This window comes from Somniosus microcephalus, chromosome 25 (assembly GCF_052327205.1).
Source record: "Somniosus microcephalus isolate GS21.2 chromosome 25, FLI_Smic_1.0, whole genome shotgun sequence".
In the NCBI taxonomy this organism is placed as follows: domain Eukaryota; kingdom Metazoa; phylum Chordata; class Chondrichthyes; order Squaliformes; family Somniosidae; genus Somniosus; species Somniosus microcephalus.
The window spans coordinates 44585278-44603726 of record NC_141011.1 but is presented as its reverse complement, the minus strand read 5'-3'; the positions used below and the strand labels follow the sequence as shown (position 1 = coordinate 44603726).

At 44.4% G+C, this 18449-nt stretch overlaps 2 protein-coding genes across 4 annotated transcripts in view; both read right to left on the bottom strand.

Annotated features, from left to right (window-relative positions):
* The window catches only part of espn (espin), a 190267-nt gene that overhangs the window by 27398 nt on the left and 144420 nt on the right, over positions 1-18449 (bottom strand). The window lies entirely within an intron of this gene.
* On the bottom strand, positions 7703-15216 carry LOC147100750 (espin-like protein). Its single transcript, XM_085967297.1, has one exon. It carries the CDS (start codon positions 12495-12497, stop codon positions 10728-10730), a length of 1770 nt encoding a protein of 589 aa, XP_085823423.1. The 5' UTR covers positions 12498-15216; the 3' UTR covers positions 7703-10727.

Here is an 18449-nt window from a genome sequence, read left to right as displayed (position 1 = left end):
CTGTAAGTTAGGGTGGAAGTTGAATGGGATGGAAGCTAGGCGAAACTGGGTTCCACCACAAATTCCGCTCAGATGCAGGCAATGGGCTCACTCTCTGACCCCAGGAATTTCAGGTCCCGGGCCAAGGATCTTACGTATCATTAACGCTTTGGAAGCAGCTGTTCACTAAAGAAACAGGACACTTTGTTATCAATAATGATGATAGAACATTGTCAAAACCAAGCCAATTATTAAAGAAAAACACTGGGTGGCAGCAGTGACACTACAAATGCCCTCAAGCTGCCTGTGCTAGGGCGAAGAACAAATTGAGCTCAGTTTCACTTCAATCATTAGGAAGTGATACACTATCAAGCCTCATATATGAAGAATGGTCATTTGGGTGGGAATAGCCAGAACTTCCCCAACACAGCAATGGATCTTGACAGTAATGCTCTTCCCAAGATTTTACCATCTTACTATTTGGAATGGATCCAAATCTTTGTACCAGGAGTACATAACCCACAAAATAAGACACATACGACATTTAAGAAATAGGATTAGGAGTAGGCCAAACAGCCCCTCGAGCCTGCTCCGCCATTCAATAAGATCAGGGCTGATCTTCTACCTCAACTCCTCTTTCCTGCCCTAACCCCATACCCCAAATCTAACTCAACACATTGTGCAGACATTTTTGTAAGTCTCAAAGTAATCTTTATTGCACAGTTGACAGAGACTTAGATCACTAGAATGCATTAGGCCAAAAGAAAACTGTACAAAATGTTGAATCAGGAGAAGAATCCAGCAGTGGAGATATATGTTATTTTTATGGTACATGATCAACCTTGCATTTAAGGTACACTTTAACAATACCTAACTTTATATTCCATAACGACTCATTTGACATATTTAAAAAAAACCACAAAAATATATATTTAAAATATTAACCAAAGTTGAACCCTCCAAAAAAGATTAAACAAACTTCTAAACAAGTCAAAACAAAGGATTCCACTCAAAATCAGAATAAATAATGATTTGAAAGTTAAACTCATAAGACAGACGCTGAATGCAAACACAGGAGAGTTCTATTTCATCGCTCTTTTAAATAAAGTTGCTCATTTAATCCAAACATACTTTACAAATCTTCAGCAATGTGTTACAGATAAGGTGTGAATGGGTTATTCATTGTGAGAGTGAAATAAGGAGTTAAAAAGTGGAGACAGGTATGTGAACTCTGAGCCTTTACAGATTGGTCCTCTGATTTATCTTGCGATAGCTGCATTAATTGCTCCTTTTTCTCTTTATTACTTCCTTTCCCCTCAATTTTCTCCCTTTCCCTTCTCCTCTCCCAAAGGCATAGGCAAGGGAGCAAGTCACTCTCTCGTGTCTTGCCCAAGTGGTTTATGTGCAAGCCTGGACGATGAGTTTTGGCAGGCTATTTGACCACAAAGTGCATCACGGACAACAGTAACTTGCTCTCACCTGACGTTCACACAGCTGAGCCATTGGGGGAACCTGTTTTCTCTTTTAATAAATTATTTTTACATCAATACGTACTACTTTCATATTCCTTTAACTTTAGATGTTATTGTCAGCATTCATCAATTGAAGGTATACTCCACTTACGATGAACACGTTGCCAAGCCAACCAAGATAGAAGACTGTTACTTTAAGAAACATTTGGGTTGAACCAAGGGACTTTACCCTTCCTTTTTTAAAATTCATTCACAGGATGTGGGCGTCGCTGGCAAGGCCAACATTTATTGCCCATCTCTAATTGCCCTTGAGAAAGTGGTGGCAAACCGCCTTCTTGAACCACTGCAGTTCATGTGGTGAAGTAGTTTACCTTCTTTGTAGCGGTTTGGTACAACTCTGTGGCTCGCTAGGCCATTTCAGAGGGCAGTTAAGAGTCAACCACATTACTGTGGGTCTGGAGTCACATATAGGCCAGACCAGGTAAGGACAGCAGATTTCCTTCCCTAAAGGACATTAGTGAACCAGATGTGTTTTTACAACAATCCGGTAGTTTCATGGTCACCATTCCTGATACTAGTTTTTTAATTCCTGATTTAATTAATTAAATTCCCCAGCTGCCGTGGTGGGATTTGAACTCATGTCTCCGGATCATTAGTCCAGGCTATGCTATCATTCCCCACAACATAAGGTGAGCTCTCTGCCCAGAAGACCTTCCTCATGACTACATCAGAAGCATACAATACCTTCAGCCTAAAAGAGCTAACTCAAACTTCAACAAATATCTAAACAGAACAAAGGTTTCTTTAAAAATGTTATATGGGTTGTTATTTAATAATAAAGAAAACATATTATTAAATTTGTGCCAGATGGAAGATAGAATTATACCATCAGACCATCAATGCAGTAAGACATTCACTTGTCCAGATGGGGGAGTGCTGCGAAGTAAGTTGCTTTACAAGATTATGTGGTGGAGATTTGCCAAATTGTGGCTATTGCCCAAATGTAATATATTTTAATACTACTGGAGTATCAGACCCACCAACTATTAACACAAGGAAACCAAACTAAGTGCTACCTGATGTTTGAATATTGAGAACAATGATCATCCATAAAAAATACACACTTGCAAGGATTTCCTCAGATCCTTGCTACTGTTCATAAAAAAGGCAAGTTTGGTTCTGACAACAACTTTGCTGAATTTTCCCTCACTTTTCATCAGGATTCGGAAATGCTGCACAGAAAGACAGGCTAATGGCCTAATGGATCATACAAAGGGCTCATGCCTGCTTGGGCAAGCCTTTGGAAAGTAGATGAAATAGTGGGTCATCAACAACCAAAGCCTGGCACTCAGGGATCAACCAGTCAAGACCAGAGTCCAAGGCAGTATTGTTTTCCACCACAGGTTTGAATCCTATCCAGCTAAGCCCATGGGATAAAAGGGGCAGTAGCAGCAGGGATACAAAATTGGCTAAGGGGTAGAAAACAGAGAGTTGTGGTGAATGGCTGTTTTTCGGACTGGAGGGAGTTCTACAGTGGAGTTCCCCAAGGTTCAGTACTTGGTCCACTGCTGGTTTTGATATACATTAATGGCTTGGACTTGGGGGTACAGGGCACAATTTCAAAATTTGCAGATGACACGAAATTGGAAGTGTAGTAAACAACGAGGAAGATAATACTAGACTTTCAAGAGGACATCGACAGGCTGGTGGAATGGGCGGACACATGGCAGATGAAATTCAAAAAAGTGTGAGGTGATACATTTTGGTAGGAAGAACGAGGAGAGACAATACATGCTAAATGGTACAATTATCAAGGGGGTGCAAGAAGAGAGAGACCTGGGGGTGTTTGTGCACAAATCTTTGAAGGTGGCAGGACAGGTTAACAAAGCAGTTGATAAAGTATATGGGATCCTGTGCTTTATAAATAGAGGCATAGGCCGGAATTTTGCCGGTGCTGAGAAGACAGGATCAGAGGCGGGTCAGCTGTGAAATTTGAAATGATTGACAGCGGGTCAGGAACCCGCTGTCAACCCGCCTCCACAGGTGTCGGGTCTGTCTGCGCTGAACAGACCTGACACCAAGCTGTGGGGGAGGCAATTTAGATCATTAGCTGGATTGTTAAGAGGAAATTAAGTATTATTTTAAGCTTACCTTTAGATTTTTAGTGGTCGCCAATGGCTTCCCTGTTGCTCGGGGATCACGTCAGGTAAAGAGGTCGGGTGTTGTGTCAGCATGGGATGATTTACTAACCTGACAGCTGCAAATGGTCTATGAAAGCTCCCATTTCATAGGTCTTCACTTTCCAAGGTTAGCAGCTGTTGTTTACTGCATTTGGAAGACAGATTGAGCTTTATGCAGCTAGCAAGTGTTTGGAGTAAACTCTCTATCCAGTGTCACCTCATTGGAACATCCTCTCTCACCATTGACAGATCGCTTCTGTCTTCTCAACTTCACCTGCCATCTATTCCATCAGCATCGGTACCCTTGAAAAATCTCACCTTGGTCCTCAGAATTCCACCACAATCAGCCCCAACACCAGCATCACCGGGCACACCAGCAGCACCAACATCAACACCAACCTTCTCCACAATCAACTGATGCTGCACAGGACACAGGGCATCATGACCTGACCACATTGCTGCCCGGGAGGCCAGGGATGGCCTCACCCTGGCCAGATTTACTTCACTTGATGCTGCACACCCTGGCTGCCACATGATGCGCCAGGTTGGCACCACCCCACACCAGCACCATAAAGCATCCTTACAATGCCCAAGCCATTCCTTTCACACTCACCACCATTGCTGGGGGGCGGTTACCCTTATGTCTCACCATTCACTGCAACTCACTAAGCCACTTCCAAAGGTGCACACAAATCTGTCCAAGAACGCAAAGTGTTGAAAATAAAGGTTTCAATGTTTGACAGCACATTAACAGAAACTTCACATGAACATTGGCTAAAACAGCCAAGTGCCTACCCTTGTGTGTTTATTAGTTGGTATGCTTGCACTAGGATGAGGGTGAGTGTGAGGGGTGGCTAGTGAGATGAGAAAGTGAGAATGTAGATAGGGAGGGATGGGTGGAGGTGCAAGGTAAGTTGGTGTGAGTAAGGATGTGCAGGAGTAGGATAGGGAAGGCAGAGTGATGGGGATATGATGAGTGGCACAGCAGGATGAGGTTGAGTGTGGTTTGGCAGTAACGTTTCGTGATCTGCTCAGATCATTGGAAGGTTTGTGCCACTGCAGCCTGGTCCTCCTGACGATATCCCTGCTTGTGCCCTCCTGTGCAATGTGCAACCAGGCTGCTTTGGTCTCCTGGGGAGGTGTATTCCGCCCATTGGAAGGGAAGAGAACCTCCCTCTGTGCTGTGACTCCCTCCATAAGCATATGGTTGGAGTTGTGGGGGAGCCTGGGTGCAGCCGTGCTCCTCTGTGCAGTGCTCGTCAGTGTTTGCAGCACCTCAATGCTGTAGAACACTGACAGCACAACTGTCAAAATCAATTTGGACATGGCCCCTTTGAGGAAATCGGCTGATGACACGACATCAAATGATGACACGACATCAAATGATGTCATCAGACCCGCTTCCTTTTAATTGGCCGAGTACCTCGCTGGGCGGGCTTAACAAGCCCAATCATCGTAAAATCACTTCAACAGAGCGGGATGGAGCAGGCAGCGGGCTGAGACCACGCTACCGACCCCAGCGGCCCCGGATCCGCCTCAGTAGGTGAAATCACGGTCATAGAGTACAAAAGCCAGGAAGTTATGCTGCACCTATATAAAGCACTAGTTCGGCCACAGCTGGAGCATTGTTTCCAATTCTGGGCACTACACTTTAGGAAGGACATGAAGACTATGGAGAGGGTACAGAAGAGATTTATTAGAATGGCTCCAGGGATGAGGGATTACAGTTATGTGGATACACTGGAGAAGTTTGGGTTGTTCTCCTTAGCGCAGAAAAGGCTAAGAGGAGATTTGATAGAGGTGTTTAAAATCATGAAAGGTTTAGATAGAGTAAATAAAGAGAAACTGTTTCCAATGGCTGAAGGCTCGGTAACCAGAAGACACAGATTTACAGTGACTGGCAAAAGAACCAGAGGCGACATGAGGAAAAACTTTTTATGCTTATGGTTAGGATTTGGAATGCACTGCCTGATAGGGCGGTGGAAACAGATTCAATAGTAGCTTTCAAAAGGGAATTGGATAAATACTTGAAGGAGAAAAAATTGCAGGGATATGGGGAAAGAGCGGGCGAGTGGGACTAACTGGATTGCTCTTCGATTGCGCAGACTCAACGGGCCGAATGGCCTCCTTCTGTGCTGTACTATTCTATGATTCTAACAGGCATGCATAGGGCAGGATTTTCATTGGGCTGTGGAGGCGGGATTGGAGGCGTGTGGAGGGTTAAAATCCAGATATCGGGGGGCAGGAAACCCATCCCGCCCCCAACCCGCCTCCATGCCAGTTTCAAAGGAGGCGGGTACCCAACCCGCACTGGGACCTGCCTCCTCGAGGCGGGAAGGGGATTAGTGCCAATTAACTGCCTGTTAACAGGTAGTTAACAGGCAGTTTTTAGCCTAATCCCTATTTTCATTGATGAAATGTGGGATTCCCAATAGCTCCAAACTACGCCAAGTTAGCGAGGCAGGCCGTCGGGATGAAGGGCTTGGAGGGGTCGATATGTCCGGTGTTCAGGTGAGTGATGGGTGCATGAGTGAAGAGGTAAGTGTGTTTGGTGTGTTTAAAGTGTTTAAAGAAGATTTACTTACCTTCACAGCCTTCCTTCCTTCAGGCCTCGGGAGTCCCTCATCTCACCGGCACAGAAAGCAGAATGGCCGCGATCTGTCAAAAGTTGCAGCATTCAGCTTTCTGTTCTGGGGAGATCTCTAAATCAGCCTGAGAGGAAAGAATTAACCTGGTGTACAGATTGTCAGTGTTTGACAGCTTCAAACAGCTGTGAAACACTGATATTTCTTCTGTCAAAAGGTCTTGACAGATGAAATTTCAATCTGTGACATCACCTGTTGCCGGGTGGCCCTTAATTGGCCTGCTGAACCCGCTTGGTAGGCTCAACAAGGTCAATCAAGTCAAAATCGCATGGGTTGGCTAGAACTCGATGGAGGCGGGACTACAACCCTGAAAGTTGTAGTCCCGCTTCTTAACTGCCTCCTCAATGAAAATCCAGCCCATAATCTTTTATTGGGCCAAATTAAAATCCCTAGCAGCGGGTAAGGGTTAATGTGCTAAACTCCTCTAATAAATTTGTGAACTCGGAGCTGTAATGAAATAACTGCTGTATACATTCTTATGGAACTAGGTGTAAGCCTTGCCACCAGGAGTTCCTGAAGATAGTTCAGGGCCAAACAGCTAATAATGCCTGCCTACACGTCGATTTTCAAAATACTTCCATTTATCATTCTAAGGCTGAGGTCCTCAAATGACAGACCATGACCTGTTTCCAGACCTCAGAACCATTTTCAATGGACCGTGCAGGATAGCTCAAGCACTAAACTGTAAGTGAATGCACATGTGTCCCATCCATCATTGACTGTGACAATTGCTGGACCAGAGCTCCAGTGCTTCCAGTTGGGCAACCATCGCTGTCAATCATCATGAGCTGAAGTGAGTTCTGTGGGTGGGACAAAAGTTGACTGTTAAGTTGTTCTTGAACAGAGCTGATGGGAGAATGATTGGGGGCTTGCCTTTTCTGAAGATAAGACTGTAACTCTCTTGCACCAAATGAGTGTGACAAAGAAAGCCATTTTTAAGATAGAACTTTCTCTCTCCTGCTAGGTTTGTAAATGCATAATAAGAACAATCAAGTAGCTTGTTACAATCTCATACCTATTTGTTTTTGTATCACATGGTATAAGAGAGAGCTAGCATCTTTATAATCTTTTAGGGTCAATTTTAACTCCATCTGCCTGGCGTAAACAGTGTGATAGTGGTCTGAAAGTGTTGCTTCCCTTACTGCCTAGCTTACGCTGGCACTCCGGCTGCTACCATCTTAGATAGGGTCCTGAAATGGGTGGCCTGAACGTTTGCCTATTTCAGGTGGGAGGTCACTGGTAAAATACAAATCGGGGCCCTGTGATGCAAGTGGGATACAGATTGTAACTTTGAGGGACAAATGGGTGGAGCATACGCATGGCACACTCTGCCCATTTGTACCAGGCATTGCGTTGCCTAACCAGTAGTCCTTAAAGGGACCACTGGAGGCCACTCAATAAAACAGCACAGGCAATGTATCATTTCTTTTGGTGGTGCCAGGGAGAGCAGGAGTGTTCCTCCTGGCCCCACAAAAAAGCTTTCTCCCACTGCCAGTCCGTCCGAGGCTAACCACCGCTTCCCCCACCCAACCCCCCAGCTCTGACTGTCGACCAGCTCAACATGGGAGCCGGGCGAACTTCCGCCCTCCCACAGGCTGCTTTGGTGCCCACAGCCTGCCGGCTGCACGCAAATGAGGCCCAGGCCTCAAAATCCGTCCAAAGTTAAAATGAGTCCTTTTGTTTTACTAACCTCGACAGAAATCCGATTCAGTTTTGTAAGATTCTGAAAAGTGTAATAAAACCGCTGCTACCATGTGGAGATCGAAATTGCGAACGAATTGTAAGATGATAACGGACGGATTCAAAATGTAAGAAATCAGCATGTGCTCTTTGTTTGTGAAGACACAAAATGGTGGTCAGAATGTGTTCTTTGTTTGAGAGGCCACTTGGACAAGAAGGGGAGAACATACATCTCACAGGAACAGGAATGTGTCATGCGGATGGAACTCCAATTAGGGAAGGTTTGGAGTGGAACTGACCTATCCAAGGGAGGCAGAGAGTAATTTACGATCAACGAGGCCTTATAACCCAGTGGCGGGAGTTTTCAGAGATAAGGAGAACAGAGAAGACAAAGCAGGAGGAAGATTGAAGTGAGAACGCCGGCCAGTTCATGTTTCGACTTAGTTTCCTTTGACTGATCACCCAGAAATGAAGGAGTACGTATGAAAATTGGATATGGGCTTAGATATTGTTAAAGGGGGTACTTTTATGTACAACTGAATCATTAAAGGGGCATGTTTATATATTTTGAATTGATAAGTTGCTGGCATATTTATTGCCGTGAGTTCTTTGAATTTATTGCCAAAGGTGCTTCTATGTACACTTGAATTTTGAACTATAGTCTGATCAAAAGACCAATTTTATTGATCACATCCTTGTCTGTCATTGTTAAGCTAATTCGTAATTCTCGAGGTCCGAACAGTAGTAAGAGAAAGTGCGACAGTTTCTTTCTGAGATTATACTGAGGGATATCCATGTGGTTTGAGTTTTTCTTTCCTGTAGTCGTCGTCTTCTTCTTCTTCTTCTCCTCTGTGCCTTATGAGACAACTCTGCTGTATATCCAGAAGATCGTGCTCTGGTTCGTTTCTGTAACAAAGTCACTTTTTACGTGGCCAGGTCGTTAGCCTGACTCACGACTCTCTACCAGGAGAACTGGCTAGATGCAATGGGAGGATAGGTGGAGTTGGCACTCCACTCCTATCAGACACGAATATCTCACTGGACGTCAACCTAGTATTCAAAGGCCTGAGCTCTGGTCACCGCTCGCTAGCACTGTCTGGAGTGCGGGCACCTTTCCTGTAGTAATTGGTTAGAAATGTGTAACGTACCACAATCTTGCGTTTCATAACTCATAACAAGAAGCAATGAATTTTATTCCAAAATGTGACGGGAATAAATAACTAGATGCTGTTAGTTCGGGACCCAATCCGGCTGTAAGTCTGCAATGAAGGCAGACTAAACAGATGAAAGCACGCCCAGGCACACAGCTCGACAGTTCACTGTAGATGTTTACGAGGCCACATCATTGAGCCAAGGGGGAAAAATAGCTGGAATAATGGTGGATTAGAAGCCCCTCAACACTGGCTGCCCAAGAAATTCTCAACAAGCCAAGCACAAAATGTATTTGCATAAATCCTTTAGGTGGAGACTAGATTAGTTAGGAGTTTCTCTCAAATATAGTAAACTAACCAGGAGTTTTAGTCACTTACTTATGATTGTAAACCTGGATATTTCACCTCTGGTGTTTGGTTTCTTGACTCTTAAACACACATTTCAATTGATGTCAATGATTGGAGATAAAATCACAATATTATTTTTTACTCAAGGATAAACCAAATACACTTTGCAACAGTTACAATATTTGTCATAACTAAACTCTACGCAAGCAGTTAATCTACTACAAATAAATAGATATTTGAAAATGATGGGGGTGATTTTGCCAATGGGGCGCGCTGGAGGCGGGACTGCTACTCGTCAGGTTTTAGTCCCGCCTCCATCAACTTGTGGCCAACTCACGCTATTTTCCCTTGATTGACCTTGTTAAGCCCGCCCAGCGGGCTTAGCAGGCCAATTAAGGGGAAGCCGGTTACAGAGTACGTTTGCGTATGACGTTTCATCTGTCAAAAATTTTTGACAGATAAATTGTCATCTTTTGACAGCTTTGAGAAGCTGTCAAACACTGACATTCTCTGCTGTTTGGTGAGTTCTCGTACTCAAGGCTCACCAAACCTCTTTTGTGAGCAGAAAGCAGATGGCTGTTGCATCGGAGAATGCAGCAGCCATTCGGTCATCTCTGCCTTTGAGATGCCGGAGCCTCCGGATCCCCAATGATTGAAGCCTGCAAGGTAAGAAAACTTTTTCTATCACTTTTCACTCACCTGACATACTTACCTCTCCACACTTGCATCCATCACTCACCTCCACAGTGCACTTTTGGACTCCTCCGACCCCCGCAGACCCACTGCTCGCCTCGGTGACCCTGGCGGGATTTCCTGACGTCGAGAAGCCTGCACCTCTGCTGGAAAAATGGGAATAATCCACTTAACTGCCTGTTAACTACCTGTTAACAGGCAGTTAAGTGGCTGTAATCCCCTTCCTGCCCCCAGGAGACGGGAACCGGTGCGGGTCAGGTACCCGCCTCCTGGGAAGATGGCACGGAGGCAGGATGGGTACCCGCCCCCAGATTCTGCCATTTTCCCGGCAGTCCCGCCTCCAAACCTGCCTCCCCAGGGCTGGTAAAATCACCCCCGATGTGTCCTAAATTATCTGATTATTGGGTTCATTCATGTCCACTGATAACCCAATCCAAACTGGCTTGGAGCTCATCTCCAGTTTTACTCCTAACACTTATAATACCATTTCATCTCATCTGTTTCTTGAAAAGTAGCTACCTCTTATGGGGTACCTAAAGAGGTATTAGCTGCAAAACCTAAGAACACTGATTTATCAGTTTAAATATCAAATAACTCTGCTTCTTTCTCCTTCCAGAACGAAAAACTTCGATCAATATATCGGCATATCTCTTCGTTGCAGAATTCTCCAAGTTCAGAGATGAGTTGAATTGATTCTTTTCTAATTTTGCTCCTTCGCATCTGCTCATCTACTGTATTATCACTGATTGGGAAACTGTTTGAACTACTCATAAATGACTCCTGTCGAGATAATTCGGGTGGCTTTGTCTCTGTCTGCATTTCCCGAGCTGTTGCGCCATGCCGGTGAACCCCAACAATGTGAACTCTGTCTCCAAAAAACTGCTGCTTAATATCTTCAAATCCATCGGCCCAATCTCGTTTTTCCGACTCAATCTCTTCCATGATAACTTTGTGAAATTTTCGAATCAGTTCCCAACTGTGGCTTCCCAGGCGGTCAAACATCTCATAGCAAAGGATGTGTCGAAATTTACGCTCAGTGCGAGACATGTTCATTTCCAACAACTGGAAGTACCCAAGCATGAAAAGGTCAAGGCTCAAGCTGTTGTAATCAACAGGAGCACCATTAACATGAGGAAGAAAATGCTGTGGCCAATATATCATGTGATGCCGACTCAATCGTCTTATTTGTCGAGTTGGGACCTGGGAGATAATTGTCCTCCAGTGGCCGATCAGTTTGCCAACCACTTGCCTCTGCTTCATGAAGTAAAGAAGCCGGTCATCATCACTTCTTCCTCTCATAATTTCGGACTGTAATTCTGATGTATTATACAAAAGCCCATTGTGGTGTTGAATGTCTTCGAAATCCTCAGTTAAAGCACCTGAAATAATTGACCTGGTTTGATTTTGCCTGAAAGAATCTGTAAATGTCCATTTCCTCCAGTGTTCAAGGAAGAGGAACACAATCCGTTCCTTCCTCATGTCTATGTATTGTTGTACGTAACTGAGGTCTGTCTGGACTGGAAGACTTCTGGTCATGAGGTCTGGACTAAATAAAGTCTCATCGTCTAGATTTAAACATTGGTCTATATCATTCTTGCAGATGTCGGTTGAACCAGAATACATTAATGGTGCATGCACTGGCACAATTAATGGTTCTTCCACCATCACTGGCCTACGATTGCCTTGTTGCACTCTGGACTCTGACTCAGTGCTTTCAGTTGCGTTGATACTAAAATGATGAGGTTCTTCCAAAATAGTTTCTGTACCATGAGGTCCAACAGGTAAAGATCTTTTCCTTTTGTAAACTCTGTGTTGCATATCATCGGTCATTTTTGATTGCAGTTGCAATTCATAGTTTGCTTTTATGTTTTTGACTGACACACCACATTGCAGGATTTCTTTCTGAACTTCCTCTCTGGCTGAACTGAAAGATTGAGACCTTCCTATATTCATATTTGTCTCTTTAGCTGAAGAAACCTTCACTGGTTCAGCCACTGGCCCCCTGTGTTGGTCACGGGAAGGCATTATGTCAAACATATCTATCTCCTTCCCACCTAAAGTGGCCAGAAGAATAGCCATGCTCTTCAACAGGGTTGAAATCTTGTTGCACCAAGCGGGCAGGTCGTCTGCCTGTCCGTGTACCTGTTTCGGGTTCACAGTAAAATGCTCATGTGTCAATGCAGCAGACACGGGCAGGAGTTGCTGAAGCTCAAGCTCTAGCTGCTCCAGTTCCGTCTCCACTTTCTGCACTTTGTGCATGACTTGGAGGTTTTCAATTTGCTTTTCTATATGGATTATATCGTCTTCCGTCATAAGTTCTCCAAATGGTCCCAGAATAGCATTGTGCATATGGGAGTATCTCCACCCCTCAGGCTGGTAATAGTTACTGTCGTGAAACTGCCTCAGGAGAAAACACAGGGCAAAAATATCTCTCTGAGCAAATGAGAGACCCAATTTTCTCTTCTATCTATAATTGTTCAGTCCTTCACAGGTTAGTGGTGCAATAGGATTATATACCACGCATCTGTTTTTAGTTTCCATTTTTTGCTAGGCTAGGTTTAATTTAAGTTAAGTTAGCATTCAAATAAATACAACTTTCTGAATGTTAGCTACAACTCACTTAGTCATTCTTTGTTCAAAGTGATTTTTTGTTATAGGTATTGCAACCGAAGACATTTTATGTCTTTTTAGTTAATGTTCTATCAGAAGAAATAAACATTGATGCCCAATTGATGATGAATAAGGAAATATGTTTTGCCGTTTAAAACATTCATTGCACCACTTACCATATAAAAGCATTTAAAGTTGCAGTACCCTTTTTGTATTCCTACATGGATGAACAAGCAGGCTGCAATTTTCTTCCAAAATATTATTCAGTTAAAATTTGGCATGTTGCAAACATATTTCATTATGAACTTAGTTCATAGTATGCCAATAGCTGATGCTGTCAAGGAAATACATTCCTACAATGGACTGTTTAAAGTAATCCCATACAATGGGGTGAATCCTAACTTTGCACACCCATTTCAAATCAATACTATTTGGCCATTTGAGCTTTAGGGCTTGGAGTTGTGTTATCAGACAACAACAAATAGCGCTACAGGTAGATTCTAATGGCGGTTACTCCGAAGAGAACCGTTCAGTACTGTACTACTCTCAGTCATGATGGCCCTGAGAATCTTTCATCAGAAAGCTATAGCTTCCGATAACCCAAGTGAAGATATGAAACACATTTAACACAAGATACTGTAAAGTACACATAAGAGTGCAATGGAGTGTGCAAATATCAGCCTTTGCATATCCAGAGGCTGCATTAAAGAGAAGTAAATTGTAATTTAAGGAAGGGTCAGTCTCTAAATCTCTGAATCGATAATTCCTTTATCCAGACCATGAACTCAAAAGGCTGTCAAGAATGTGTAACAAGAGTTTTTGAACATAAGAACATAAGAATTGGGAGCAAGAGTAGGACATACCGCCCTTCGAGTCTGCTCTGCCATTCAATAAGATCATGGCTGATCTTCAACCTCGACTCCACTTTCCCGCTCGATCCCTTAATCCCTTGATTCCCCTAGAGTCCAAAAATCTACATGCTTGTTGAAGAATCCAAGTGTTCTTGTAATGTCTTACAAAGTGTGAAAGTTGCTTCTCATACTCAATGGAAAATATACAATACTAGTACTTGCAGCTTTTCATTGTCCTGACCGGAAGCAAACCTGAAAATGAGGCAGGAAGCTGAGAACGTCCCCATGCCTCCTTTGAATACCTAGGTTGGGCCTGGGCCTACGGTAGATGCAGGCCAAGTTCCACCCCCAGGAAAACCCTAGAGGTCCCCGGGCTATATAAAAGAGGCAGATATGCAGTTATCTGGGTTTCTGCCCCATTTTCCTGAACTGTGCACTCAAGCAACTGGGCAATCCCTGGGGACAAAGGTCAGGAAAATCCACCCGTAGAACTTTGATAGCATTTTTTGTGCCATATAAGTTTTAAACCTAAAATTTAGCGTGGGTATTCACTTTTGTAGAGGCAGAGAACTCCCTGACAGAGTCTGATGATACAATCCTACATTTTAAAATCGAAGCAGACACACACAGCATTGCTAGAAGAGGTGTGGCAGTGAACCAAACACTAGTACGATAGCAAAATACAGCATTGTATCATCCCCATTTCTCCCTCTTCCCCGCTGCGGCATAATGGTCAAACAATCACTTTCATGGTTAATTTACAGTTCTATCTTCTAGGTCACTTTTAGTCACTAAAACTTTTCACCGCAAACAATGTTTGACTCCAGTAGCGTCAGGTTTCACGGGATTCGATGGGACTTCACAATAATGGAGGAAACAACTAACAAAGCAAGTGTTGGAAGGCCATGTGTAGCACAATATAAAATGGATACTGCAGCTTTATTTCAGTAGCACGCCAAACAGCATCAAACCCTCAAACTCATGCAATGCAAACACACACAATTTGATTTTAACAACTATCGACAAAATAGATGCTTAAGTATTACGCACTTGCATCTGAAAAGAGAATGTGAAGTGGACAATGGATAATAGCAGAATGCAATTTGACCTGCAGTTTTCCTGTACTCACATCCAACATTTCTATGTCCCTGTCTAAAACACCCCCTACTTATAGGGTTGCCAACCCTGCAGGATTGTCCTGGAGTCTCCGGGAATTAAAGCTTAATCTCCTGGACACTGGTGTGAGCAATCCGGGAGAAAAATCATACGAGCATTGAAAAAATTGTGGTTTTATTTCCCATTTTCTTTGAACTTTTTTCTTCATTACTAACAAAATTTTGGAGATGGGGAAAAAAAATCCTGTTTGATGAAACCTCCATGTAACTGGAGTTGGCAACGGTTCCTACCTATTCTTAGTTTCTGGTCCCTCTCTAAATACTGCCTACAGAAGCTTGGGAGAAATTCCATGGATGCTTTTGTTGCTTTCATTAAACCATCAATAAGACATGAGGGTAAGTTTTACAATGTGGCTCCCGGATAAGGCTTTGCCTGCTGGAAGCACGTTATGGGAAATCGCAGGCCCGCTCACTAGTTTCTGTCAAACAAATGATCGGAAAACCGTGCGCATTGTACCAGCGATTTCCCGATATGCACCCTCCCCTGTGGCGAGGCTCTGTGCTGGGAGCTGCATTAGTAAAGTTTACCAACGATGGAAAGATTAGATTTTTGAAAGGTTTTGAATTCCACTTGCCTGGCTGAGTGCAGCTCCAACAACAACACACATCCAGGACAAAGCAGCCGCGCTTGATTGGCACCCCATCCACCACCTTAAACATCCACTCCCTCCACCACTGGCGCACCGTGGCTGCAGTGTGCACCATCTACAAGATGTATTGCAGCAACTCACCAAGGCTTCTTCAGCAGCACCTCCCAAACCCGCGACCTCTACCACCTAGAAGGACAAGGGCAGCAGGCGCATGGGAACACCACCACCTCCAAGTTCCCCTCCAAGTCACACACCATCCTGACTTGGAAGTATATTGCCGATCCTTCATTGTCGCTGGATCAAAATCCTGGAACTGCCCCCCCCCCCAACAGCACTGTGGGAGTACCATCACCACACCGACTGCAGCGGTTTAAGAGGGTGGCTCACCACCACCTTCTCCAGGGCAACTAGGGATGGGCAATAAATGCTGGCCTTGCCAGCGATGCCCACATCCCATGAATGAATTTTTAAAAAGCACTCTAATCCCCTCCAATAAGCACGACATATCTAAAACCCTGAAGACTGCAGATATATTTTTGTTACGCCAAATTATAAAGGCATAAAAATGTAGTTGCTCGAAGAATTTCTTTAAAAGAACATAAACCTATACTGAATTACCTATATCAGAGAATTTATTCGTTTACTATATTACTTAAAAACAATCTCCTGAAAGACACAAGTCTGAAATATTTGCAAGTTTAAGCTGCTTTACTGTTACATAGAATTTTACAGCACAGAAACAGGCCATTCGGCCCAACTGGTCTATGCCGGTGTTTATGCTCCACACAAGCCTCTTCCCACCCCTCTTCATTTCACCCCATCAGCATATTCCTCTATTCCTTTCTCCCTCATGTAATTATCCAGCTTCCCCTTAAATGCATCAATGCTATTCGCCTCAACCACTCCTTATGGTAGCGAGCTCCACTGGGTAAAGAAGTTTCTCCTGAATTCTTTATTTGATTTATTAATGACTATCTTATATTTATGACCCCTAGTTTTGGACTCCCCCTCAAGTGGAACCATCTTCTCTCCATCTACGCTATTGAACCCCTTCATAATGTTACAGACCTCTATCAGCTCACCCCGCAGCCGTCTCTTTTCAGTCATTCCTGATAGTGGGATCATCCCAACTTCCATCCCCATTTCATGCTGAGCTAGCTGATCTTAATTGGGCTGGTGGTGCAGGTGGCACAATTATCATTATAATAATAATAATTCAACTTTATTGTCATTGTACAATGCACAAGCACATGAACAACGAAATGTGATCTTGCAAGCTCCCATGAGTCCAGTACAAATAACATTAACATTAAACGTAAATAGCACCGTCCTGGGAGAAGCAAAGCCGCTGCGTCTGTGTGCGCCGCCATTCCATTTCCACCATTCCTCCTGTCCGACAATCTTCAGCCCAACGCCTGGGCCTGCTCACCAGCCGCCCCTCCCGGGGCTCCTTCCGTGACCTTCTCACCAACCGCCCCTCCTCGGGGCTCCTTCCGTGACCTTCCCCTGATGGTCACCCCTCCAGGTACTAACCAGGCCTGGCTCTGCTTAGCTTCCAAGCCTTGCCAGTGACCCTGTCCCTAGTCCCAGGCATAAAAACAGCCAAGGTGCCTTCCAATGTTCACTCAAAGTTTGTTTGGTCCTACGTGGCCCCTTTAAGGGGCTGCGCGAGCCATTCAAAATACTGCGCATGCACGGTTTTTGCACTGAAAGGCCGGCAAGCCGGCTGCGCAGATTCCCCGGAGCGCTGCGTGGCCGCGGAAACATTGGCGCCTTCCCAGATCATGGAGAAGACTCTTCAACCCGCTGGATCTCATCCTACCAGAGTACCAACACTCCCATCTCCTCATTACACCGTTAATATTCAATCATACGGGTTACCTCTGCAACCTACTCAAGCTCTACACTTGCACCCTCTGCTCTTCCATCTCTGGGCTACTGAGCATCACCTTCCTCCTCTCCCACTGTCCATGGCCGAGCCATCAGCCATCTTAACACCTGCACCCTCGACTTCATTCCCTAAACCCCTCGACCCTGCCGCACTTCTTCTCACAACAACAACTTGCATTTATATTGCGCCTTTAACGTAGTAAAATGTCCCATTATCAGACAAAATTTGACACCGAGCCACATAAGGAGATATTAGGGCAGGTTGGTCAAGGAGATAGGTTTTAAGGAGTGTCTTAAAGGAGGAGAGTGTTAGATGCGTGTTGCAGCATTAAGCATGAAGGCGTGTGCCATGGCGGCTCAACTGGCCTCATGGAGAACTGAGCCATACAGGCCAGGCTTGATTGCTGACCTGAGCTAGATTAGCTACTCTGAGCTAGGGTAGTGGTAGCAGGAGCGCTACATTTGCCTCAGTGCTCCTGGGCTATGGAAACATCAGCCATTTTTCTTACATACGAACATAAGAATTAGGAGCAGGAGTAGGCCACTCGGCCCCTCGAGCCTGCTCCGCCATTCAATAAGATCATGGCTGATCTGATTACTCCACATTCCCGCCTACCCCCGATAACCTTTCACCCCCTTGCTTATCAAGAATTTCTCTGCCTTAAAGATATTCAAAGACTCTGCTTCCACCGCCCTCTGAGGAAGAGAGTTCCAAAGACTCACGACCCTCTGTGAGAAAAAAATTCTCCTTATCTCTGTCTTAAATGGGCGACCCCATATTTTTAAACAGTGACCCCTAGTTCTAGAGTCTCCCACAAGAGGAAACATCCCCTCCACATTCTTGCTCCTTATTACTTTCCAATGACCCCTGCTGGAAGGTGAGCATGTCACGCAGTGTCTGCCACAAGTGTACGCTGATGACACTCACTGCCCAGGTGCGCACACGGAAAGCCACCACATCGGCCAGTGCTTACTGACCATACTCCAGCACGCGTGAGCACTTTCAGGAGACAAGGGGAGAAAATTTGACAGAAAAAGCACTAAAGAAAGTAAAATAAGAGGAATAAATGAATATAGCAATAGTTACAGAGTAGAAGATAGTCTTTGTCTAAACTTCAATTACTAGTTAATTCACCGGGGCAGACGGCCACATTAATTATCATTAGCTCATCTGACTCGTGGCTG

Bases quoted from the DNA above. Each gene is read 5' to 3' on its own strand.
- LOC147100750 (XM_085967297.1), bottom strand. From the start codon at position 12,497: ATGCACAATGCTATTCTGGGACCATTTGGAGAACTTATGACGGAAGAC.